The 26260-nt window shown below is 44.3% G+C and overlaps 5 protein-coding genes and 1 long non-coding RNA gene across 7 annotated transcripts; 3 read left to right on the top strand and 3 right to left on the bottom strand.

The window, feature by feature from the left end:
• Positions 1 to 189: 189 nt before the first annotated feature.
• Positions 190 to 3499, bottom strand: LOC129597303 (BTB/POZ domain-containing protein 2-like). Its single transcript, XM_055494785.1, has 10 exons — positions 3258 to 3499; positions 2893 to 3015; positions 2662 to 2821; positions 2405 to 2589; positions 2182 to 2317; positions 1240 to 1336; positions 1071 to 1173; positions 841 to 1004; positions 710 to 771; positions 190 to 633 (listed from the first exon to the last, which is right to left on the bottom strand). The coding sequence occupies exons 1-10, from the start codon at positions 3422 to 3424 to the stop codon at positions 535 to 537; spliced, it is 1296 nt and encodes a 431-aa protein (XP_055350760.1). The 5' UTR covers positions 3425 to 3499; the 3' UTR covers positions 190 to 534.
• A 778-nt stretch (positions 3500 to 4277) lies between these two features.
• On the bottom strand, positions 4278 to 6170 carry LOC129597343 (BTB/POZ domain-containing protein 3-like). The gene is made up of 9 exons (XM_055494830.1): positions 6055 to 6170; positions 5824 to 5983; positions 5650 to 5762; positions 5257 to 5392; positions 5030 to 5126; positions 4852 to 4972; positions 4620 to 4783; positions 4487 to 4551; positions 4278 to 4427 (listed from the first exon to the last, which is right to left on the bottom strand). Exons 1-9 carry the CDS (start codon positions 6168 to 6170, stop codon positions 4278 to 4280), a joined length of 1122 nt encoding a protein of 373 aa, XP_055350805.1.
• Positions 6171 to 12408: 6238 nt separating this feature from the next.
• LOC129597305 (BTB/POZ domain-containing protein 3-like) lies at positions 12409 to 16200 on the top strand. Of its 2 annotated transcripts, XM_055494787.1 has the most exons (7): positions 12409 to 12738; positions 12840 to 12959; positions 13128 to 13287; positions 13349 to 13533; positions 13695 to 13830; positions 14329 to 14664; positions 15219 to 16200. In XM_055494787.1, exons 1-7 carry the CDS (start codon positions 12566 to 12568, stop codon positions 15291 to 15293), a joined length of 1185 nt encoding a protein of 394 aa, XP_055350762.1. In that variant the 5' UTR covers positions 12409 to 12565; the 3' UTR covers positions 15294 to 16200. The 2 variants fall into 2 exon arrangements, with proteins under 2 accessions (XP_055350762.1, XP_055350761.1); XM_055494786.1 differs by lacking the exon at positions 15219 to 16200 and having other exon boundaries at positions 14329 to 15210.
• Positions 16201 to 18671: 2471 nt separating this feature from the next.
• Positions 18672 to 20228, top strand: LOC129597308 (uncharacterized). The gene is made up of 4 exons (XR_008691551.1): positions 18672 to 18874; positions 18992 to 19083; positions 19244 to 19490; positions 19909 to 20228. It is a non-coding gene; the product is annotated as an uncharacterized LOC129597308 (long non-coding RNA).
• Positions 20229 to 20414: 186 nt separating this feature from the next.
• On the top strand, positions 20415 to 21748 carry LOC129597307 (uncharacterized). Its single transcript, XM_055494790.1, has 3 exons — positions 20415 to 20504; positions 20605 to 20863; positions 20961 to 21748. The coding sequence occupies exons 1-3, from the start codon at positions 20472 to 20474 to the stop codon at positions 21512 to 21514; spliced, it is 846 nt and encodes a 281-aa protein (XP_055350765.1). The 5' UTR covers positions 20415 to 20471; the 3' UTR covers positions 21515 to 21748.
• An 838-nt stretch (positions 21749 to 22586) lies between these two features.
• On the bottom strand, positions 22587 to 25419 carry LOC129597306 (BTB/POZ domain-containing protein 6-A-like). The gene is made up of 7 exons (XM_055494788.1): positions 25034 to 25419; positions 24826 to 24948; positions 24365 to 24524; positions 24087 to 24271; positions 23874 to 24009; positions 23296 to 23438; positions 22587 to 23190 (listed from the first exon to the last, which is right to left on the bottom strand). Exons 1-7 carry the CDS (start codon positions 25180 to 25182, stop codon positions 22944 to 22946), a joined length of 1143 nt encoding a protein of 380 aa, XP_055350763.1. The 5' UTR covers positions 25183 to 25419; the 3' UTR covers positions 22587 to 22943.
• Between the last annotated feature and the right edge of the window lie 841 nt (positions 25420 to 26260).

Raw genomic sequence — 26260 nt, 5'->3', positions numbered from 1 at the left:
GTACTTAGATTAAAATCATCTTCTTCTTTTTTTAATCTTCTAGTTGCTCGCTTGTAACGGTATCTTTCTGAATTTTTAAATGCTGGTATAGTGCAACTGTATCACGAAGGCCATATCAAATTGCATAAGCTGCAGGACGTTAAGCAAACATTTGATTTTTTGGGCACTCAGTTAATACAGTATACGCAGATAAAAACAAAATCACATTACGATTGCAAATATTGCGGAAGCTAGGGTAAACACTGTACTGCGTACGTACTGCGAATAGAAAATCGTGTTTGCGGGAAATACAAAAAGCGTTTGTGTGGAACAGACGGCATCCCTACACACAGTCCAATAAATTATTAGCATCTCACTCAGGTAGTCAGCTTACGTTCTCTTGTGCCACGATAAGTCTAGCAAAAGAATCGGTACACAACTCGTCAGAAACTGCAGCCATTTACACGGCAGCAACATGAAGGGCGGAACTAAAACTCTTTCGGAAGACGCTTATCTTTTACAAGCGTCGCTATTTTTTATGCGTCGACGCTCCATTCATTCGATTCCAGTGGGAAGGTCAGCAGCAACATGTACCTGCAGTCTCAACGAAAAGTCGGTAGGATTGACGTAGCCTTTCTTCGGATCAAGCAGTTGCTACGGATACAAGCGTATATGACCAGCAAGTAAGTCAGTTAAAGCGACTTATGATTTCCGTGCACAAAACCCTGACCTCCATAGAGACATATTTCCCGCCCCAGCAGCGTCTATTCTTGCCGAACACTTTGGCAAACTCTACAAAATTTCCATGCAACAGATCATCAGGGTAGACCGGAAGTTGAAATGTCACACAAGCAATTATACTTCTTTTAATTGGTGCAGTTTCCGGCTTCCATGGAAGCAAGCGCATTTCGGCATTAACCTGACACATCCACGAAGGTGATTCCGGATAGCCAGAACACCACAGACAGAGGCTGAGAGCAGCAGACTCATCAGCACCTTGCGTTTCTTTTCTAGCGCTGATACCCCTAAAATGTGAAATGGTTTTACTTAGCCTTCACCTATTGTCTGTCTTTGCTCCCTTAATCTCCTACCAAAGAAGCTTTCTGACTGCCACTGGCTCGCTGAACGTGGAAGCCTCCGACAGCTTTCTGACATTCGGAATCGTATAATTAAGAACGCCCTGAGCGCGTACATCTGTAAAAGCAACAGCAGTTTGTATAGCGAGGTTGCAGGAAGCAGCAAAGCCATGGGTCTGCTAACTTTGTCGGGGCTCCGTAGGAAACGGAAGCTGCGGTTTGATGTCGGCGTGCTTGTAGAGGTAGATGTCCAATGCCTCGGATTGCAGCAATAGACCAATCTAATTAATACAACTTTTACCGATCCAGTCTGACTGTAGCGGTTCATTTACTCGGTCAACGCTGAGTTCAACTGCCGTCAAAACAGTTGATGAAAGCTGTGACCATACTTCTATGGTTATGCAGTTTCGTGGTTTCCTATGTCCATCCTATTTTTTAATTTTTTGACAATCTTCTCTTCTTTTATAGCTACGCTTACGTTCTTTCCTAACTACATAAATGGTTCTTTCCCTGCCTGGCTACGATATCATTCTAGGCATAAAGATTTATGGTAAAGTAGTTACTCGACCGCATACAGTACTTAATACATGCAAGTTACAACTTATACCAGTACATCCGTTACAAACATCATGTACATTGATAATTATTGGTTCCAGTTTCCTAGTCAGTAAACAGAAATGTTATTATATTTCAAAATTTCAAATTCGATTGCAGCTTGAAATTAACGGCATTACTTCTTGTTAGCTGGGATACATTCAGGACATCTGCGACAAGAAATTTGCATGCACATATAATTTTAATCAATCCACTGTTAGTCTTGCAACAGTTTTAGCACTTTGCTCTTGAATTTCCTTGACATTGAGGACAAAGTTTGCACACCGATGTTTGGACAATTTACATGTTGGTATGCCAAATATTTGTCAAACTTAAAATTGACATAACCCTGTGGTACGAGAAATCGAAAAGTTTGATTATTTTGAAAAGAATCTTTCAAGTGTTTATGTGCTATTGTGTGTTTCCGCGGATAACACGCCTCACCGTGAGTCGTAAGCATGCGAAACGTCGCGATCGTGAAGCTGGAAAAAAACAAACCAGTAAAACATTCCTCAAGGCCACAAGTACCCACCCTCGCCGGTCCATCCGCCAACTGAGCGTCACTTAAGAGTGGAAACCGGATGAGATACAGTGTCTGGCCTAGTACTTCGCGTCGATTAACGGAGGAAGCTTCCATGTTCCGCTGAGTGCACATGTTTGTAGCCCACCTGCCATAAAGCAGCTGATAAGAATCCCAGACAAAACGGGTTCGCCGTTCTGTGTCACTAAAAGAAAGGCTATTCAAAATTATTCACCTATCCACAGCCCGGGAAATGGTACATTCGTTGGCGGTCAGCGTATCTCGTTGGAGAATGAGGCGTAGAGCCTCCAGTCCAATTGCACAGAACTGCTCCGATTCCCAAATAGTTTCCGGTGACTCGTCAATTAGACGCAAACACTTTTTAGGAATGCTCGGCGCCGCAGCTGCATACTGCACCGCCTGTGCAAGAAATTTTCAAAAACGCACGACAGGTGAGGCCGAGGTTGACATAAGCCACTAAGGATGACCTACGTTGTCCAAAATGTCCAAGCAGTTGTTGATGTTGAGCGTTTGCAGGGCGAAGCTAGTGCACATCGCAAGCAGTAGCGGTAGGTCGTACTTGTCAGCGCACTTTAACGTGTCAAACACGTTGTCCTCTGTGAAATCCGCCACCGCATCGGTGTAAATGTAGCTACATATTAATGTGGTTTACCGTATGCACCACAAAGACAGCGCACTCCTATACACAGAGTGCCGACATACCTCAGCAGATTAGCGAAGGCCTCAGGGAGGATGTCCGGAATGTCGATTGGAGCCGTGCAGTTATCGGACATACTTCCAAAGAACATCGCACGGAACACTGCGCTGCGGACGCTCATTATCAACCTGAATTTAGATGCCGACATGATACATATAAGTGTTGTACTGTAATTTAGAATATTTAATACAGTCAGACCATTATTCTAGAGACAATCAAAAAGAGTCCTGATAGTATGCATTGTAATCACAGGATACCTTTAGTATTACAAAGAACTGGAAAGAAATACAGTAATAGCGCATTCAAAGTTAATATTCTCATTCACAGTATATAGTGCATTCATTTATAGATTCCAAGTTAATACTCCCACCTATGAGCTGGAAAGATCTTTGTTGGGCCATAACCACGTCCCACGGCAAACTGAACATCACTCAGATCTCCAGAGACCAACAGGGGCTTGATACAATCGCCAATCTTTGTGACCGAACCGGGATTTTCCAAGTTCGACAACGGCGTGACTGTGAGATTTTCAGACATCGCTGCTAGAATTTGGTAACAGTTAGTGAACGTTTGGATTACAATCAGATTTTACAGGGACAAACAGGACAAAGCGTAGTCGGCCAGTACACTGGAGTTTTGCCAGTCAAAATTCTGCAAGATATGGTGTGCTCGTAAATCATCTGACAATTATGATTAAAAAGTACTGTACTTAAAACAATCGAAAAGGCGAAATTAAGTACGTTTTTGCATCTGACTGACTTACGTATTTCAGTTCAGTTTAGCTATCATTATCTATCAATGATAGTTTATCTATAAGTAGCTGCAGTTTCTGCTTCCACCGAATACCGGTCCGATGCAACTACGGCGGCCAACCGCGCAGAAAGCAAGCTGCGTCTACCACCCGCACGTGACAGCCTGGTACTGATCCTCTTTCGGCGGCCGCTCTTTGAATTATAAGAACACGGCAACCGGCAGCTTGTGTGAGCGTGTACACTGTATCGGAAATGAAGGGTTAGATGAAGTGTTTGGCAGAAGTGAACTGTTAAGAAATGACCACCGGTCAGCGTGCGATGAGACGGCTGTGCAAAAGTGCATGCACTGGAGGCACGTAGGAGGAACAGCTACATGTATAACGAATGGGCGAGGATTGATCATTAGGGATACATTCAGTACACACTACACAGTCACTACACATATAGACTGATAAACAGGTAACGGGAGTTTAATATGTATCTGAACATGCGCAAACAGCTTTTGCACAAACAGCTTTCTTTTAGCCCATTCTCGTAACAAAAATTGGTACACAATCTTTCAGACTGCGACAAAGATCGGTACATTTCAAGGTGCGCGAGAAACTTTACTACCACTATATATACAGTTTTGTTAATAATTAGCGCGCATGACTATTTTTCATGCTGGTACATCCGCATGCGCGATGCATGCATTCGATCCCAGCAGGAATGTCAGCGGCTAATTTGATTTGCAGCTTCAAGGAAAAGTCATTACGATTGACGTATCCTTTCGCAGGATCCATTAATTCCTGGAAATACGAATTGACATTCCATGCACAGCCAAAGGTTCTACGAAAAAACCACTTACCTCCATAGAAATATAAGCCCAGTACCCCCAAGCACAGTCAGCCTGGTCAAACAGGTGGGATGTCTCTGCAAAAGTTAAGAATACCTTTGCCAATATTAGGATTGTCTATCAATGATCGCACAAGAAAGCGTACGTTTGCTGATTGGTGCAGTTTCCGTTTTCCATGGCAGCAGGCGGAACTCTGCATTAACCTGGCACTTCAAGGACGCCGATGTCGTGCTACCGGAATACCGTAGGAAGAAGCCCAGAGTAACAGACTGATCGTCAGTTTTCTTCTCCACCTCACCGTCAATGCTCCTGCAAAATCAAGCATATCAACAGCGTCACCCTCCGACTTTCGCTTCTCACTTCGATGGATTCCTCACCAAAGAAGTTTCCTGACAGTTATGGATTCACTGAACAGTCTGAGCCGGCTGAACGGGGGCGTTTTCAGCAGCTCCCTGACATCCGGAACCGTATAGTTAAGGACACCCTCAGCGCGTTCATCTACATAGAAAGTTATCTGAAAGATAACTGGGTATGTTTGGCAGTGAACGCGCCTACTTTGTCGGGATTCCGTACGGAAGGGCAGCTGTGGTTTGATGGCGGCGTGCTTGTAATGATAGATGTCCAGTACTTCCGATGGCAGTAACAAACCAGTCTAAACAAACCAAAACACAAGTGACGTTTATTCATGAGATCTATGTTTCGTCTGGCCGAGGCGAGCGAGAAGGCCTGTTCAACTCGCCAAAGACGAAAAGGCTTTTTTTTAGCAAGGCAATGATCTGTACCCTGGCCGGTCCATCCAGCAACTGAGCATCAGTCAAGAGCGGAAATCGGACGAGAAACAGCGCTCGGCCCAACACCTCCCGCCGATTACCGGAGGAAGTGTCAATATTCTTTTGATTGCAGGTGTTTACAGCCCACCTGACAAAAATATCACGACTTAATGAACAGCTGCCACAGAATGTCAAAACACCGCCAAACACGGCAGCAGAGAGACGCGCTTTTACTTATCAACCGCCAAATAGATGGTATCCTCGTTAGCTGTCAGAGTATCCCGTTGAAGGATGGCTCGTAACGCATCTGTACAATCTAATGATTGTACAGAATGCATCTGTACAATCTAATGATTTTATCCGTACAATCTAATGCATCTGTACAATCTAATGATGCATCTGTACAATCTAATGATTGTACAGAATTGATCCGACTGCCAGATTGTTAGCGCCGATTCATCAATTAAGCAGAAACATTTCTCCACGATACTCGGCGCAGCATCTCCATAGTTCACCACCTAGAAAACAAAACTGCTCGACAGCTTAGTTTAATAATTACTCGGCATCGTGAAAACCCACATTGTCCAGAATATGCAGGCAATTGGTGATATTGAGCTTGCTCAGTATGAAGTCGGTGCACATTGCTAGCAGCAGCGGTAAATCATACTTGTCAGCGCACTTCAACGTGTCAAACACGTTATCCAGGGTCAGGTTCGTCACCTCGTCGGTGTACATGTAACTTTAACAAATTGCCAAGTTATCAATCTTATGAACATTATTCGTTGCAAGAATAATCAAATGCAGACACACCTGAGCATATTCGCGAAGGCCTCGGGAAGGACATCGGGAATATCGATGGGGGCAGTGCAGTTCTCTGGTACACTCCCATAATACAGTGTATCGAACACTGTGCTGCGCACACTCATAATCAACCTGCATATAAGAGATCATCTTTGAAATTTTGTTTACGAAAGTGCGAAAACAGTTTCGATTAAAGGAAACAATATTTTCGAATATCGGGATATTGTCAGTTATACTCAAGGCAGCTACAAAAAGAGCAACGAAATGATTTACTAAAACTTAATCATGAATAAGTAATGCAATAAAATTTTTTACTCCTCTTTTACTTCTCACCTATGAGCTGGAAACAGCTTCGCTGCGCCATAATCGCGTCCCACCGCAAACTGAACATCGCTGGTTTTTGTACAGCCGAAAAGGGGCTTGATGCAATCACCAATCTTCGCAACCCTGCCCTGAATTTTTAAGTGCGAACATTGTTTCGGATTTTCAGACATATCTTCAGATATTTGGCAGCAGTTTGTCGACAGAAATGAATTTGGCGAACAAAACAGCAGAGGTCCAAACTAAGACGAACCATCCAGTGCAGCGCTAACCACCTAACAGGCTGTATCTTCACGATACAGAATACAAATGGTACTTAAGGATCTAAACGTTAGAAATTATAGCAGTATACGATTCGTTTAAAATTCGAAGATACGAAAAATACGAAGCTAAACTACGAAGGCCCAAGGAGCCATCCCGATATGACAACTAGGTATACTAGGATAACCTGCACCTGCACCTGTGGGCGGTGAGCCGCTCAAGTTTTAAGATGTTATGTCCTCACCCGGAGTGGCAGCATGGCCTCCGATTTCTTTCACCGTCCGTTCTTTCGCTACATTCGAGCCGTATGACCAGCATGAATCGGCCCGCGCTCAAGCTCGGACTTGGACTCGGACTTGGACTACTAAAACTTGGACTTGGACTTCACTTGGACTCTAAAACTTGGACTTCACTTGGACTCTAAAACTCGGACTTCGCTTGAACTTTAAAACTTGGACTTCACTTGGACTCTAAAACTCGGACTTTATGACTTGGACTTGGACTTGGGTTTCTCATGTCTTCTTACGTTTCTTCATGTTTTCTCAGGTTTCTTAGGTTTTTTTAGGTTTCTTAGCTTTCTTAGGTTTTTTTCGGTTTCTTTTTTTGTGTTCATAGGTTTCTTAGGTTTCTGAGGTTACTAACATTTCTTAGGTTATCTAGGTATTCTTTGATATTCTGAGAAACCTAAGAAACCTAAGGAGCCTAAGGAACCTAAGAAACCTAAAACCTAAAAACCTAAGAAAACTAAAACCTAAAACCCTAAAAGAAACTAAATCTTTCTAAGAAACCCTAAGGAAAACAGAAACCTAAGAAACCAAGCAAGAACACCAATGAAACTTAAGAATAACCGAAGAACCGAAGAAACTTAAGAAACCTAAGAACACCAAAGAAATCTAAGAAACCTAAGAAACCTAAGAAACCTAACCAAGAAACCTAAGAAACCTAAGAACCTAAGAACCTGAAACCTAGAAACCTGAAACCTGAAACCTAAGAAAACATGAAGAAACGTAAGAAGACACAGAAACATAAGAAACGCCTAATTCCAAGTCCAAGTCATAAAGTCCAAGTTTTAGAGTCCAAGTAAAGTCCGAGTTTCAGAGCCCAAGTGAAGTCCGAGTTTTAGAGTCCAAGTGAAGTCCAAGTTTTAGAGTCCAAGTGAAGTCCAAGTCCAAGTTTTAGTAGTCCAAGTCCGAGTCCAAGTCCGAGTTTGAGCATGGGCCGCATGAATCCGAAACCAGGATATCTACAAGACTACAAGTCGGTGATCCTTATTCGGCCGGGTCGCCTGCGGAGTATGTATATTGGTCGAGCAAGTCTTCTGCGACATCTCTTCGGTTGGGTGCGCCATTTCCGGGCAAATAAAGTCGTCTCGCTGCGGTGCTGTAGGGCTGGTCGATCGCGCACGCCGCGCCAGCTCGCGACAACTACCCGGGAGCTACGATTTCTGAATGCGACTCGTGCATCTTGTAGCCCGTTAGCGAAACTTATGATTGGGAATGCGGTTTTTTGTCGACTGGGCTTGTTCCGCAGTTTATACGCCTAGGTATTAGTCCGGTGGGGGACGTTTGCTGGATAAAATTAATTTCCTGACACTAATGCGATGTCGATTGCTTCGTGCTTTTGGCAAACGTGCTCGGTGTTTCTACTGTATCTTTTATAATTACGCTTCTAATCGTACTTATTATATTCCGGGCGTTAAGATACGATTTGACTCCGATCGTTCGTCGGCTTCAGCTCGAACCGGTGACGTTGTCTGGGAGGCGCAATTTATCGAATTTTATTTAATTAAGCATTTAATTTAATCAGCTAATCAGACCAAGAATTACTAAAAATTAGTGCCAAGAACAATTCATACAACAATCCTACTCATGAGCATCTGAGACAAAATATCTCTTTAGCAATTCACGAGGTAATGTCGCAGAATAATTTATTGTCGCTTCTGTTATCAGCACTGTCGAAAAATCTGGACTTCTAACCGGCATTACGTCGCGTACGATACTCTTATCCGCGTTACGTTGAATTAAAGACTATGAGAATAATTCCGATGCGGCTCTGTTGGTATGACTATGGAGTCATGAACTGTCTTTGACGTCGTAAATAAGTACGCTGAACGTCTCTGTGGTCTAGAAGCAACAACCTCCAAAATATATTGTTTCCTGCCTAGTAAGTATTTCGGTTTGTCAGCAGAACACATGAGAGAATTCGCGCCAGCACGTTTAGGCGACTAGAAAAACAATGTGACATATTTTATTTATGTACTAGTTTTTTAACAATATCAAGATCTAATTACGGTCAAACGAAACAACATTCTCGACGGTCCCCATTACTGAAGCAGCATTACCACGTTGAATTGCTAAAGAGATGTTCTGTTTCAAAACTCCAGACTACGAATCTCGCCGGTTTGTAGCAAAATCCTCTTCCCAATCTCGTTAACAAATCCTTTGGCAGATGTACCAAAACTGCCGAATGTTTCAAAACCAACAGCCTTAAATTCGTATCGCCCCGAAAGGAAGCTGTACTTTCTTGCTTTCTCGGCTTCGGCATGGTCTGCTGCCGCTCCGGCCTTCACACTGGTCTGGTCCAAATACGAACGGGCGACAGTGTCAACACAGGTAACATCCCATGCCAAGCACAATCCCCTTGTCCATGGAAAAGTGGTGATGCCATCGGGACGTGTTTCGTTCTCATGGTGCATGCCTCTAGGTTCAGTCCTTGCGGGTATGCCTGCTGCTCCAAGAGCCCGTCGCAAGATGTCGTTAATGCAGTCGTGTCTAGGGCGTCTTCCGGCTGAGAATTTGCAGCTCAAGCCATGGTGACCGTCTGCAGCAACTTCACTTCCACATTTGCACTGGTGATCAGATGAAGCGGGTGCGCCAAGTCGAATTGCGACGGCAATCCGAAAAGCCTCATCATCCAAAAGGTTTCCGATTGGGGACGATGGAAGTGCGTGTGTCCAGGCGCCTGACTCCGGAGTTGAAACGGCTAACAGCCGAGCTTTGCTAGCGAGATCTAAAGCCTCGTGCAGCATGGCTGTCTGCTCCGCTAAACAGTACGGAGTGTCCCATGCGCGTTGTAGGTGTCGGCTTTCGGGTAAAGGAGGTGAAGCATCGCCGGACAGGTACCTCCAAAGGGCCACGTGATCCGTCACGGCAACTCCTGTTGAATGCGGCAGTAGTCGGCAAACCAGGCCTTGGGTAGCGTGAATCGAGGCCAAATAGGCCGGCAATGATAATTCTTCTACCCGTCGGATCCCGAGCCCACCACAGCGCACTGGTAAGGAAGCTTGACGCCACGCAGGTGCATCCATGCGTACGTTGCAGATTGATTGCAACGACTGTCTCAAGACGTCGTCAAATTCGCAGAGACTCTCTCGTGCTTCGAAGGTTGGGCAGCAACGTAAAAGGTGAATGACCTTTGGCGCGCTGAGACTGCATTTCAGTAGAAAGTACGCTTGGTGTTTGGGTAACAGATCGAGACGATTGGCAATTAGGCGCATAACTTCTGTTTTCTGCTGTATGGCTGACGTGATACCGTTTTTCGTCAGTGGAGCACCCAAAAGGCAAAGGTTTTCTGGGGCAGCGACTGAAACAGTTGGAAAACGGTCCAGGAAAGTTTTAACAGCTGCTTCCCGTTCAACGCAGGTCCCTCCACAGACAAAAATCTCACACTTGGACATGTTGACGCTCAGTCCGGATGCATGTGCTGTATCGATGACAGTCTGGAAGTCCGCAGCGACCGTCTCGACAGACCCTCCAAGTGTACCGTCATCGAGAAACCACGCATTGAAGGTTGCCTTGAGCTTGGATGTAAATGGAAGAATGCCCAGAGAAAATAAAAGCGGACCTAGTGGATCGCCTTGGTGGATGCCGCTCTGCGATGACAAAACTTCATCGTCGAGGTACAGTTCCGAATAATGGCCGTAGCAGGCGTAAAGGTAATTCGCATATTCGGAAGGTGAACGCTCGCAACTTCCATGACGGTGGCGCGGGAAATGCAGTTGAAGGCATTCTTTAGGTCTATCTTCAGAAGAACCTTCACCTGGTCTGGATCGCTGCTCAAGAATTCCCGAGCGGAATGGACGATCGCCTCGGCGCCCCCGTTAATACCGAACCCCAGTTGACTTGGCTGAAGAGCAGCTGTCGAGCGTTCTTTAACGCGGCGGCATATGACTTTTGCCGTTAGCCGTCGCAAAGTGTTACCGACCGCGATAGGCCTCAGGCCACCGTCTTTCTTCCGCAAGGCGATGAGTTTTGCGCCAAAAAAATACGGGCGAACAGAGTCAGGAATATTACCTTGGATAATAATGTCTAGTAGCTGGGCCAGGCTTTTGCAAAAGCTAGCGGAGACATCATCCTGAACTTTCCCCAACATGTCCAGTAGGTGCTGAGGTAATAGGCCGTCAGGTCCTGCAGCTGATCCGCGTCGAAAACTGAGGATTGCATGACGTACCTCCTCCGCTGTAACTGATGGTGTTGATGCGGTAACTCCGGGTCTGTCAGGCAAGGGGGACTGGGGGTGTTTGTCCGCCATGATATCCAGAACCTCGCGCGACGTTTCGGCTATGGCGTCAGTGGACATCAGAATGCGAACGGCTCCAGAACAATCACCGTCGTCAATCTTGATTCCAACACGTCGCACTAGGTCGCCGTTGGGATCTTTAGGCTTTTTGGGCTTTTTCTTCTTTCGACGTGGCAGGGGACGCTTCTTTCCGCTTTCATAGTCCGCTACCGCTTGTTTCATCAAAGTGGCGAGGGAAACTTTACGAGCACCATCCGGGCTTTCTGGAACAGCTAAAACCTGCGATGCAAAGGACAGGAGCGTTACCCAGTGCTGCTCATCATTATGGTGCACGGCATTCTTGATGGCTTTCTCGAAAGATGCTGCCACAGCCCGACGGGCGCCGTGTGGCACCCTGCGAGTAATTCGCTCCTTCACCAGCGCTGGTCTGCCTGTAGACTGATCGTCAGTTGGGTTTGCTGTTATCGGCGCAGAAGGGGCTGGAGCAGGAGGCTGTTGGGTTAGGACGGGAATCAATTCCGGCTCTTGAGACAGGGTTCTGGGACACGAACGTCTGTGACTTCCCCACCCCTGTAACAATTTACCGCAGCCAGAACAGGAGTACTGAGGCATACTGCTAACGGTCGCCCGGGAACATTGGCACTCAAGTCAATCTCAAGGACAGATCACAACAGTACTGCACACAGGCAGCTACCGTAGATGAATGTGCTCGTGGATGTGCTCGTCATTTTTACATAATCATCCACTCGGAAGTCAAAAACAAAGGTGTTAACTATATTGACTGTGGACCTGTGGTACGAGCAGTGCAGTATAATACTCGTAGTATTTACTATTTAGCACGCATATCCAGATGGTACTGCGTCACTCTTCGCCAGTTCAACAAACAACATGTTATACGTATTGAGTACGTTCGAAACTGATCGAACCGACTTTTGCCGGTTTTATGAATTTGCCGACTTTTGCCGGTCTCACCGTATCTGCTTTCGTGGTTATCATTACGTAACAGAGTATTAACTGGTCTCACTAATCGCTATCGCCTTTACTATTGAACAGTGATAACAGCTGAATTATAATAGATTAATCATCATGATTGTCAGTTATATAGAAAACTGAACAGGTTGTGTGGACTGAAGAAGATATAATTTATCTTCTTCAGTCCACACAACACTATTATCGCATAACGAGATTAATAATTGTGACATCATGCCGTTAAATTGCGGTATTTAATGTTTCATGCATAGTTACCGATGTATCAAGTAAAGAACGGCACTTTAGCTCATGGCGGTTTGCTTATGAGTTATGACCAATAATTAGAGAGACTTGCGAATGTTTGTAAAAGTGACGTACAGCCCGCTTTGATATGATCGACTGATTTTTAAGATTATGTTTTATAAATTCCGTTTCGAAGCTGGCAGCGAAAATGTCTCAAAGGCAGCACTCATTATTGTCCGGTACTGGCAGCGCAGAGGCTCGGGGTTACGTTCCCGCAATCAGCAGTCGTATCCGGAACATTTTAGCCAGTGGTGCGCTGAGCGACATTGAACTCGCTGTTGGGCGCGATCACGGCGAAGTGAAAATTTTCGCAGCCCACAAGTACGTAAAAAGTACAGGGTGTACGTTTTTACTACCTGCATTATGACCTTGGAAATCCGCACCGGAAAGCGTCTTCGATCCACACTTCTTTTTGCTTCCAGGCTGATTTTAGGTATCAGCAGCGATGTGTTTTACACGACATTTTACGGAGATTCGGCTGAACGAGGAGATATCATTAATATTCCGGATATTCCCCCCGAAGCATTCTTTAACATGTTGAGGTAATTTCGCTTGACGTTCGTGATTCTACAGCTTTCTAATCCTGTTAAGCTGATGTTAGGATGTCATGTTAGGATGTTGCGCTGATGTCATTAAGATTGTTAATAATTTTGATTGGGGTCCTGATAATACTAAGTGATTACAAATTTGTTCCAGTTTTGCGCTTTCAGTTACATTTACACTGATACCATGACAAGTTTGACACCGGAAAATGTTGTGCCAACTCTGTATTGCGCCATAAAATATGAGTTGCCGTGGCTGGAAGAATATTGCAAACAATTTGTCCGGGAGCAGCTGAGTGCCCATAACTGCCTGTTGATTCTCGAAAATGTAGGTCTCTGAGCAGTGACACACTAAACTAACCAGTGACCCAGGCTGTTGTATCGTACAGGTACTGAAGTGGAGCCCGCACTGCGACCGCTTTCTAGAAGACTGCTTAGACGTCATCGATGAATTCAGTAAAACCGTTTTTTTATCCGAGAACTTCTCCGCTATCGGAAAGAACACATTATTCACGATTCTCCAGCGCAGTACCCTGTCGGCAGAGGAGAATACCGTCTATGAGGCAGTCGAAAAGTAAGTCACCTTTAAATGTTAGCTTGGATATCCATTTTATAGCAAGTATCTGTCGTTGCGCTTGCACGATTGAGAAAGCTGCTAATGGATCTCAGGTTTTTTTGTCAACATTTCAATATAGCGTAGAACAGTGCACTGCTCTTTTTAATGTGCTTTGGTAGGTGGGCTACGGCGGCGTGCATGCGCAACCGTTCGCTCCCATCGGCATTTAATCGCCGTAAGGTGTTGGGAGAAGCGTTTTCTCTTGTCCGCTTCCCGCTGATGACCGATGAACAGCTGGCTAACGGTCCCGTCAAAGTAAGAATTATCAAATGCTACTCGTACGGTCGTTCGGTTGACCTCGAAGTAAGTGAATGGGCAAAGGCCGTTCGATCTATCCATCATGAAATTAAAATTTCTATAAACCGTTTTTCTTCCGGTTTTTTTACCCAGCTAAGCAGAACGTACTTTTTAATAGTAGGGTACCTGAAACTTTTGAAATGTAATTAAATTTTTTAAATTTGATTTAATTTACAGTATTTAACGTCGGCGCAGTTGCAGGAGATCGGTTCAAGTTTTTGGAAAGATTCCAAATACTGCGTTAACTGTAAAGAGTACATTATGCTTACCGAGAAAAGAAAAAACCGGGAAAAAACTTTTAGTTGAAATTTTGATTCACGATAGCCAGATCGAAAGGTCATTGCCCATTTACTAACTTCAGGTGGCCAACCGGACGACCGCACGGGAAGTTCTCGGGACTACTTCCTGCCCGAAGCTAAAGATACTTTCAGATAAACTTTTGTATTTCTACCGTAGAGCGGTCTCCTGAGTGCCACTGAGATGTGTGGCATCTTCATGTGGAGAAATAAGGCAACAGAAAAGCCACTGGACTTTAACACTCAGCCGCGGACATACGCGGCGGAAGTTTGCCCAATTGGTGATGAGGCGTTTTACAACCTCCGTGAAAAGATTTTCATGCTATGCGTCAGCGGCTTTTGGCTACCGGCCATCGTTACAGGAAACTATCGGGTGGATATGGAGCTATCGGGTTTTACAGATACAGCCGTTCCCGAAAAAGCCGTCCCAGAGGAAACTGTTCGCGCGGTGGATATTCTCCAACACGGTCTGCCGGTGTTGGTGCGCGTCGACAAGGTGTTTTACCCAGCAGTATATGATTCAGAATCATCTGGCCAGTATATCGTCCGCGTCTCCGATCGAGAACATGCTGTAAGATTTCGGGATCTGCGGATTGCCAGTGAGCAGGTTCAGGCATGGAAAGCAGCAAAAAGTGTTGCGTAGTACGTCCTACCGGTGTACAGTGCAGTGCGCAGGATAATGATATACAGTGCAATGCGCAGACTGTGATTGTCGATTCGTCTGCTTGCTTGCTCATCAAATCGGATGTTTTCTGGAGGTTATGTTATTCGTCGGCGTGCAGTCGACCAATCCGTTTTCGGTGAACTATGAGGCCGCCTATAGTCTGTTAAGGAGTTTAGAGCGCCTTCGGAAACACAAGAACGTACACAATTATTATTATTTATCAGTAGCCCGTCCAATCAGTTTATGAGCTCTTGGGTAACTAAAAAAATTGGCCACAAAATTTAATACGAAATTTATCACAACACGAAAATAAACCACACAATATTAATATAACGTTTCAAAATATATTAATTCAAGTTGTCATCCATGCAGCTTTCTCCTTTCAGTCCATTCAGAGTGCACTTCAATCACTCAGTTCCAGTGGGAAGGTCAGCAATCATCCGGATTCGCAGTTTCAGTGAAAAGTCGGGTAGGGGGAACTCAGTGAAGTAAGCATTTACCATAACCTAACCGCAAAACGTCAGTCTCTGTCAACCGAAAATTGGATCTTGTTAACCTAATTAAAATATAAAAAAAAGAACCGAAGGCACCTGAGAAACCATGAGACGATAAACCCAGAAAGCTTGTCACACGACTATAGAAGTAAAAAAAGCAGTTTCTTAGCATACCCATTCTCGTACCAACACATTTAATGGGCTGATCTTAAGGTTCATAATATTTTCGGATGTCTCTTTGTTCTCCTGTCCCCAGAAGGGGGACAAACGCGCTAACAAATCTTGTAGCCATTTTAACTGATTGCAGCTGGTTAGATACGATGGTGTTATACTCTTTGGTGTCTGGAAAATTCGAATTTCCCAAGCGAAGAAATATCTGTAGTCGGACGGAAACACTTTCTTGTACTGCTTTATGACATTACAGCTAGTGCATAATTTAAAAAAAAAACAGAAATAATCTAAGGATCTGACGAGTCAAATATTGCGACCTTTTGCACTCCCCAAGAAGCGTTACAAAATTTTTAATTTTTTGACACCAAATTTTGGGCACTGGACAAAACGTGATTCGCGTGTTCCCGAAATTTAACGCTGCCGAAGTGACCGGACGCGACCAGAATCACCTACGACGGATTTTAGTGTTGTGGCATCTGCCACGTTTTATCGCTTGCCAGACCCGGTACTGGCAGATGCCACTGCCAGTGGCAATTGCCAGTGTGGCAGGTGCCACTGCCACTTTACATTTACAGAAATTAAATTTATCAGAGAAACCAGAACTCAAAAATGAAACATGCAGGAGAACTCAGAGAACATACGTGTGCACTCGCGCGATTGGACACCACGTAGCTGCCGCTACGGCGTACGCCTTTACAGACAAACGAACTGTCCAAAACGCCTTGAGCTGAAATTTCCAAAACTTTTCTACAGGAAAGTTTGGTTTTTATGGACATTTGCCCCAGCAAAACTTTCGTTACCTGCCAAGTATGTTAAAATACTTTAATATGGGAATCTTGTATAATAACAGTCACAACTAAGATACTTCATCAGTTAAATCTCGGCGTCAAGCGAAGTGCCTATAAAGAGCTTAGCGCATTCCATTCCTTCTGTAGGCGTTGCTGGATGGACGCTGTCGCAAGAACTCTTTCTAGCGTGGTTGAGAGATACGTTATGTGCTTGTGCTTTCTGCATTTTCGCTTGTTTCCGCGGCAGAACACGAAAGGAAGCCGATGCCAGACGGGCAAACTAAGGAAACTGAAGGAGCTGGGTCTTTGATCCGTGCTATAATCAAGCTCGCGAAGCGAACGGATCGCAATCGCAGTACTCTATACTTGTAACCAAGCAGAATCAATGGTGCCGCTGAAGAGCCGCTCTGGTTTCTCCATAAGCGATTGGTCGATCAAGAAGGTCAAGTTTTTTATGAAGCATCCACGCCACATAAGGCACGGAAAAGTGCAGCATTTTCGGCGCTCCAAACGAATTCATGGTATAAACAGAAAACAGCGCTTGGTGCTTCAGGGTCAGGCGCAGCCGGCTGGACAAGAAATGAACCTTTTTTCTCTTTAATAATCCAAGGTGTAACGCCTGACAGAAATGGTTAGTAGCACTTGACCATCTTTGATTGGAAAAAGTTAAAATACTCCAATATTTTATTCATGTTTTGCTGTAAACCGGTGAGTGACCTTTTATTGATTCATCTTTGCCTTTAGGTGTTCACTCCTAAAACTGATTACCGTGATTGCAAAAGTACTTTTTTCTGCCGACTGCCGCTAACATGATTAGCTCCAAAGATGCACTATAATCGAAGCAACCAAGTACATATACAGTATAACAGTACATACTACATATGAAAATTGTTCGATATCCAGAAACGATTACAAAGCCGACGAAAAACGATCCTCACTGGTACATATCTACGCGGTGTATACCGTGGCAGCTCCAGTTTATTCTTAAATACTTCCTTCGTAATTTTAGTCGCTTTTTCAAAAAAAATGGTTTTGTTGCAGCGCGTGCAGTTTCCCAGAGGCCAATGTCAAAACGACGGCGGAATTTTCTGCCGGCGGAAATTTTTTGTGGTCAAAACGACAGCGGAATTTTGTGCCGGCGGAAATTTTGTGTGGTCAAAACGCCGGCGGAAATTCTCGTGGTGAAACTGCCGGCGGAATTTTTGTAGCTTTTAATTTCATTTACTGTGCATAGTTAAAAACAATTTTGCAAGAACAATGTACCTTACATAGATTCGGGCGCACCGTTATCAATATAAACCTCTTTATCGGGCCGCATGTATGTTCAGTCTGGATGGGCGTTGTTGCGTCGGCAGTTTGCACAGAACTAGCGAACAAGCTCGTTCAAGAGAATACCTGAGCCGCGCAAAAGAGACAAACAAGGTGTTTGACGATGGCACTGCGGCGATGACACTGAGGTGTGATCTAGCCTAATCCCTTTGGAGCCTTTTCTGGGAAGACTCACAACTTCTCTGAATATGGACTGGCACAGCCAACTCAGAACAAGAATCTCTACGCGCAGAGATCTCGTGGTCAAACTGCCGGCAGATTAGCTGATTGGTATTCGAGCACGTACGTACATTCTTTTATCATTGTGTTTTTGTTTGCTTGTGCTTTTTTTTAATTTTTCAAATTTTTTAAAGTTGTAGTTCTCGTTTGTTAATGTTGACTGGTTTTGTATCAATTTGCGATTTCCACAAAAAAATGCACGTTCAGAAAATTCCGCCGGCAGTTTGACCACGAGAATTTCCGCCGGCGTTTTGACCACAAAAAATTTCCGCCGGCATAAAATTCCGCCGTCGTTTTGACATTGGCCTTTCCCAGACTACATCTGTATGTAAATGCTTATTACTTGGGGAACTTATTTTTTGCTTTCTAGGAAGAACTGCGTAGCAGCTTTCTACTTTAGATTAAAAAAGGGAATACTGTTTGTTTACTGTTCAGATATGTTTATTTAGAAAAATTGACTAATCGTTTTCTTGGGTTGAAATAACTGAATCCACGTCCGCTCAAGAGCCAGACTCACCTGTACTCTGTCGATTAACTCGGCAACGTAAAAAGTGCTCGTAATACAGATAATTGTATCATACCGGTACATCCAGTTAAAATCTCATTTTCCCCCTACTGTGTCATCTTCTCGTACCCAACCGGTCTAATTATCCGGCCGAGATGCTGCGGGTTGTAAATGGCGCCGTACACGTATAGGGGTTTCAAACAGGTACGTATAGTATCCCCACCCCACCATCCACGTAAAGGCACTCTTCGACAGGTTTTTAATGATTGTTTTTCTACTGTAGGTTAACACTCGCATCGATCACTGTCGTACAGTTAATGCTTACACGTCGATCGCGTAGGTGTGTTGTCCACGTACAAATGTATATGCGGCTGTAAATACCGTAAAGAAAGCACCAGTATCCAATAAAAATTTGTTGCTTTAGTGCATTTCTCATTTTTTTTCGCTGCTTGTTTCCCTTTTTCTCAAAAACGATCTGGGCATACTTCACTTTTTTACGTTCAAAATGAAGACTCTGGTGACCCTTGTTTGTATCGGTAAGAAATTCAAGTGATACTTTGTTATTATCCGTTTTACATAAGTAAATTTTATGTTGTTGCCGCCTAACAAATGCAGTCTATGATAATCCGGCATTCCGTGTTGTTGTTTCGTAGCTTCATGGTGTTTCCTGAAATGTACGGCGCAACAATGTTCCCCGTCACTTCCCACCAGTCTGCAAGGAATAGGCGGAGATGTTCCTCAACAGGTTGAGATAAATTTAGCAATCCGCGTCGAATCTGTAGAATACACAATTATTTATCTATATTTCTTCCAACTGAAGTTGCTGAAGAATTCTGCATTTAGAAGTCTCGTAATAATTTTTATTAATTTACAGTACTTAAAAATTTTCATTATTGGTTTATTAGGCTGACGGGGTATGGTACACATACCGCCAAATGGGCGGGACTTATCCCACTGCATCGCAGATCTAGATTACCAGCGTAGCACCCTATTCCGACCCGGTCACCAGTGCACCGGGATATCTGCAATGGTGGCAGATCTTCCCGGATTCAGCCGGTGCAGCCTGTTCCCGCCAATACTGGACCGGACCGTACACTACGATGGGCGCTCAAGTCGGTGACTTGGGTGGATCCGCCGACAATTATATTATGCGTAAGCTTGTCATTCACAGAATTAAAAGAACGTAAACGTCTGTAGTATACGCTGCTAGGGCGAAGACGAATACACAGGATCGAAGAAAGTGCAAACGAATATAAATCCAAAGTATATTTTTGACATAAATAGATAATAATACGTAAATACATTGACATGCATGGAATTATACAGTTATAAACTAAACATGCGTATAAGTACGTAAATGCACAATCCTACATTAATAATTCACAGATGTAAAATATAAATGCACAGCTATCAAAAATACACAGAATTTAGCTACAAATACTTAGATACTTACCTAGATTTGTATGAATACCTAGATTCTAGATATATGCGGAAACAGAACAAACACCTAAACACAAAATAAAAGTATTTGATTACTAAAAAAAAATAAATACGTGACCGAATGCTGCAGGTCCAACTGATTTCGTGATTCTGTACCATGACTACCAGAACCTAATGATCAGCTACGGATGCAATAAGACGATGGCGGACAATGTCCATTGCGCCACGCCCACCATCATCGCCCAGACTCGCAAGCGACCCGACCAGTTGTCGCAAGCGGATATGGACAGTCTCGACAACATTATCAACTCGGCATTCTCCAAATATTGCATTACGGTGCAGAATATCCCGAAGGATACGTACGGACCAAAGGGCACCTGCACCGCGATGGACCCACCGTCCTGCATTGCTGCAGATATTCAGGGAATGAGGAACACCATTGTCAACACCACAAGTAATCAACCTGGACCATTTGAAACAATAAATCAGCAATATTAGTTGCTAATTTGGGGGAAAGCCGCTTAAATACTATATGTATCGTAGACCATTTATTTAATTTCATATATTTTGAGTTTTATATAGTATATTGAAGTATAAATTGTATTGGTAATAGGTCCACCTCCAATGCCGACAACTACGGCAACGAGTTATGGAAACACTAACACAGCATCAACTTGCAAATGGCCTAATGCGATGCCGTCCCCGGGAATAATCAACAGCACGCTGGTAACACGCTCAGAAATACATTTCTGCTTTTTATTACAAGGAGACATTAACTGTAATACGCGTTGGAATATCTGGATCAGTTTTCTGTATATCTTAATAGATTAACGGGACATACTTCGTGTATCGCCGCATGTTCGCCCCGGAACCAGGTCCCGTGAACATGATTGCGGATTTTCACAATATTGGCCCATCCGCGTCTCCGTTGATTAACGCTACAGCACGCACCATGTGGGTGGAATACACCAATTATGCCAGTGTCACTTCGACTGATTGCGTGCGCGGTTTCTTTGTCGGACAAGTCCAGGACAACGGTCCTATGAACGGTTTAATTATCCCGTTTACCAGCGACGGCGCAATTCGTAAGCCTCAACATTCTCATGCTTTAATTTTTTAACAACTAACTGTTTATTAATTAATCTTAAGCTTAACGTGTTTAAAAATTGGTTTTATTTGTAGAGCCCTATACGTCCATGTTCCTGTACGCGGCTCCAGAGCAGATCCTATTCTACGGCTGCGGTCAGCAGAATTTGCAGGCCGGTGTCTGTGATACACCGGTAGTGGTGCACTGTATTCGCGCCAATCCCCTACAGTTGTCGGCGGCTGATAAAGCGGCGTATGACGCGGTGGAAAATAAATTCTTCAATAGCTTCGGATGCAGTGCCAATGATGTGACGGCGTATCTCCATACCGCTGATAAACCATACTGTCCTGAGGTGCCGCCGACAACCTGCATGCAGAACCATATTTCGGGCTACGAGCAAGTGCTGGCGTATCAGACTTCGGGAACCGGCACTGGAACGGGAACTGGAACCGGAACTGGAACCGGAACTGGAACCGGAACTGGAACCGGAACTGGAACCGGAACTGGAACCGGCACTGGAACGGGAACTGGAACCGGAACTGGAACTGGCACAGGAACCGGAACTGGCACAGGGACTGGAACAGGCACCGGAACCGGAACTGGAACCAGCACCGGAACCGGCACTGGAGGTGGTAGCGCTTATCCATGAGTGACTTAGCCTTTTCCGTGCGAACCAGTTTACCGGGTACCGGTACTCGCTATGAACCTGTTTGGACATTTCGTGTTTAAAATATAAGTTTGTTGTTTTCTTTATTGTTATGTACTAGCTTCCTCCGTGAGTTAATTTTTTCCCAACGGATTTTCAAAGGGACCTGTTTATGTGATATGATTATAAATTGACCCTTCACGCAAAAATTTTCACTTATTAAATACCTAATACGGTTTCGAAAAGTGCAGCGGAAGCTGTGGCAGCTTTATCTCAACATATATGGCGGAAAATGTTATTGTACTGCGTATTTGAACTATAAGCAGGATACGTGTACATTGCGCAAATTGTCAGAATACACCAATGTACCTAGTCTCTTTTCAAGCTCAGATACTTGTATAATTGTGAGAAACTGGTTAGGCAAGACAATAATATTGCAAATTAAAACAAAATTGCCACGATCGAAAACCGGAAAACTGGCAGATATCACTAATAATTTCATGAGAGAAATATGTATATGTTTTCGGAATCATCAGAAAGGTGAATAACCACCACAATATGACAAATCAGAAAGTGACTGCCTTCTTTAGACGGCAAATGAAGAAATTAATTTGATTGATGTGAGTAATCTACGTTGATTGGGTTCATGTAACTCCTCTAGGTATTTTCTGCATGTTCCTGCTCGTGTCGGAAGCGTTATCTGAACGGTAATCTACACCTTAAAATCTTTACTCGAAGATTTTAATAGCATTTTTACAGCTTATGCCACGTGCATCCTGCAGACAAAGTAAAAATTCCCAGATATCGCAAGTGAAGATACTGTACGTACGAGTGTTGTATTGTACAGTACTTTTCACGGCAAATCTTTATTACCTGCTCACCACTTTGCACCCGAGCTGCTTTTTAACAGAAACCAGCATGCCGGTGATTCAGGCGGAAATGGCTGCAAACTTCCTATAACAAATTTTTAATCTTATTTTCTCCCAGCGTATTTTTAACCGAGAGTGAGTAGATACACTACAAATTTTGACAAAAACTTATTATTGCGTTATAAGCACAACAGCTAACAGAAATACAAAAAGACAAATATAAATCGGACTTTTATTTGGCAACAGCCTGTACATAAGCTAATACGCTTGCGCGGATTTACACACTATTTATTATATTGAATTTTAAACATTGACAAAATACTCTAAACCGTTGACTGTCAAGTCTATCATGCGTAATTTCCTGGTGTGCGATAAAATAAAATATTTGTGGACACACAAATGAAGTCATATAATAACTATGATGATCCACGAATCTCACTCTAACATAACACGAAAACAATTCGCACCGGCTGTCGAAAGCCCTGTTGCCCAAATGGAAAACACGACAGTTTTTGTGCGCGTACCGGCATCATCCACCTGGCCTAACAATATACCGTCAATGACTATCCCAGGAGAACGGCTTTCCGGGCCATCACCTGCCCGGTTCGCATAGTCATATCCCGGAACTGGACGCTGTACTCGCGGTTGTCATGTTGGACGACATGCACGCCCGCATTGATAAATGGCTTCCACCCAGACGGGAGCGTCTTCCTCGCCCACGTTGGCACGCACCTCCCGCCCGGATTGCAGGATATCCCCAGCACGAACAATTTCGTATGGACGGTGTACAACCGCTGCGTCGCCGCTGGGCTGTCTTGCCAGCAACACAACCGTTAAGTTTGCTCGCGAAACATTATTCCGGGCAACCCGCGCGGCTTCCCAGACAACGGATTCCGCGCAGAGAGTAACAAATACCTCCTCTCCATCGGGAAATGAAGTTGTGCCGGCCTTCCAGGCTCGGTGCTGGCGTGGCTTGGTCCCGAACTGGGCCGGCGATTTGTTAGCGAGACGCTTGCACAAACGAATGTGATGCGCTCTTGTTCGGTCAGCAAACCAGTCTACACAAGAAACGGATTAAAATTCGTATGCCGACCAACGTCCCCGTCTGGAAAACTTAACTAGGAATGATAATTCAGACGGTTGTGAAACCGAGAGAAAGACTGCGAACGGAGTGGTCACCAGTTAATATTAGCAGCATTCAATGACATCATTAACTTTAATAAAGTTGCGACGAAAAACATTAAAAGGATTTTAAAATTACGGCCACAATGTTGTTGAAATTCATTCGGTTAAATATGGGATAAAACCTTGGTCGGTAAAATTTTTCGGAAAACGTTTTTTCGCCCTGAAGGTTATGTTCTGCTTGACGACATTCAGCAAAACGCCCATAGCCCACACTGTCGCCCAGATTGTCGCCTTCATCGCCCGGATTATTAATTTGTTAGTCTTAGCCGAATGCCAAACAATACACACTGTAGCAAAGGTCAGCTTACCATGCCAGGTCCTTCAGCCAGCTGAACATCAGTGAGAAGCGGAAAGCGCACGAGTTGCAAAGCATCTCCCAACTTGGAGCGCCGCATGGCTGGCGAAGGTTCTTCGTCACTTCGGAGGCACGCCGCCCTAGCCCATCTAATACAACGCCATCTGACGTAAATAATCTCGGCTTCCGAAAACCAAAATTCAGTTCAAAAGGAACTGTAGGTTACCGCTCAACGGCTTGGTAAATCACATTCTCTTCCGCGGTCAAAGTATCGCGTTCCAGAATCAGCTTCAGAGAAGTCAGCGGTAGCGTATCGCAGTCTTTCGATTGGAAAACGACATCGCTGTGAACGTCCACCAATTCCAAGCACTTCTTCTGCAGACGCTCACAGTCAGCTGCCAGACGACCGGTCTGCAAAAGGAGCAGCAAGTAATTCCCAGCGTGCAGTCCTCTTGTTTATCGTTGATCTTTCTATAATAATAATTTATTAGAGCCGTGACGAACTTTCTCCAGATAGTACCAACAATTCGAGACGTTAAGCGTATTCACGACGCATTTGGAAGCCATTTCCACCAGCAAGGGCAAATCATATCGATCAGCCGCGACCCATGTGGCGAAGGCGTTGTCGGGGTCGAGGTCGTCCACTTTGTCAGTGTACATAAAGCTTCAAAATAAATCAGTATCAGTTATACGAATATTGCATCTCTGTTAGTTGAAATTTTAAAGCGTTTTTGACGCCAGTGTAGACCATTAACTGGGTTAACGAAGGCCGGAAATGACCGGTCAAGTCCATGGAGCAGATTAGCATACAAACAATAAAAGTTACGTTTCGCGCGCCCTGAAAAATTTCTAATGTAGTGTGTCGTACTGCTGACAAAAGGTATGCATATAGTCGACATGTAGACATACATATCTGAACGCTTTGAGATAGATAAGTATTAATACATTTATATGTTTGCAGTTACCTCAGAATATTAGCGAAGGCTTCTGGATGAATATCGGGAATATCCTCGGTATTCTGCCCGGGTTTAGCCATACTTCCATAGAACATAGCCCGGAAAACCGGGCTGCGCATGCTCAGAACGTACCTAATAAATAACGGTACTAACGTCCGCGGTTCTCCGACGTTCATCACCGTATACATTGCTCAACAGTCAACATCAAAGGCCGTACTTGTGTACGCGAAACGATTTCATCTCTCCATGAGCCTGTCCGATGTGGAATTCAAAATCGCTCAGTTCACCAGTCGCCAGCATGCCCCTCATACAAGTGACGAGGCCAGCAAGAGTTCCGCGTCGCTGTACATTGGCATCCTGCGACATGCTGGATTTCCGGAAGACTGACAAGCTGACACGTACCTGTTGTTCTCTTTACAAAGTCAGGAAACCAATCGTTCACCAGCACCTTGATCTCGACTAAGAAAATATCGGTGCTCAAGATACACTTTAAAATAAAGGGAAGTTATTCAGATATGTCAGAGTATATTGAAAAATGTACTTTTATAAACCTGTGTAAGAGCAAAACAGTGAAAAACCGGGTAGAGTGCATCCAGCTAGAAAACCGCGTGAACTAACTATGGGTGCATACATGTATATTTGATACCCCTAAGACCGTAATACACGTAAGACCGTAATAGTTTATCGCTCGTCATTAACCAGCACGGCTGCAATATTGAGTACACCATAACATGCAATTGCATGATGCACATGCTACACTTTAACATGCATGATGCAACATCGCCTCATTTTAATGTTCTATACAGTGAAATATTGCCGGGATACACTGCTGTTTGTGGGACTATGCCGACTGCAAATGCTCGCACACGTTGCAGCCGCCGTGATTCTATTTGCACGCCGTTTGGCAGCTGTAACTCCGACACTCTGTTGTGGTAGTCAAACCGGAAGCCAGAGCAAAATTAAGTACTTAATCCGGACACCCGTTAACAGGAGACAAGGGAAACGCTGAACAGACTTCGAAAGCAGAAAATGGCATATTTTTATGGTTAATAACTAACTGGTTATCGAGCATTCTCATAGCATCGCCATCGTGCTGTGAGCTATATAACCGCCTAACCGGCATGCAGACCTAAGCGGCATGCAACCCTGTGGTAACGTAATATGCAATTTAAACCGCCGGATGCGGTAGATGAGTGTACGTGGCAGACTGTTCTGCGCGGAATCGCCCTCGATCGCATTATACTTGTACGTACGTTGGACGTTGAACATGTCCATTACAAACAGATCGTTCTTTCCGCCTACGTCGGACGGCGTGACTTGAGTAAACCGATTACCGTATTTTATCAGATAGTGACCCAGCGTTACTATTATTTCGAAAGGGTTTTGGATGGGGCCTTTATTTCGTGGAAAACTTTTTTTCAAAGGGGGGAGGGAGTATTGTAAA

The sequence above is a fragment of the Paramacrobiotus metropolitanus genome, unplaced genomic scaffold (genome assembly GCF_019649055.1).
Source record: "Paramacrobiotus metropolitanus isolate TYO unplaced genomic scaffold, Prichtersi_v1.0 Parri_scaffold0000103, whole genome shotgun sequence".
Lineage (NCBI taxonomy): Eukaryota > Metazoa > Tardigrada > Eutardigrada > Parachela > Macrobiotidae > Paramacrobiotus > Paramacrobiotus metropolitanus.
This window is presented reverse-complemented; position numbering and strand designations above follow the sequence as displayed.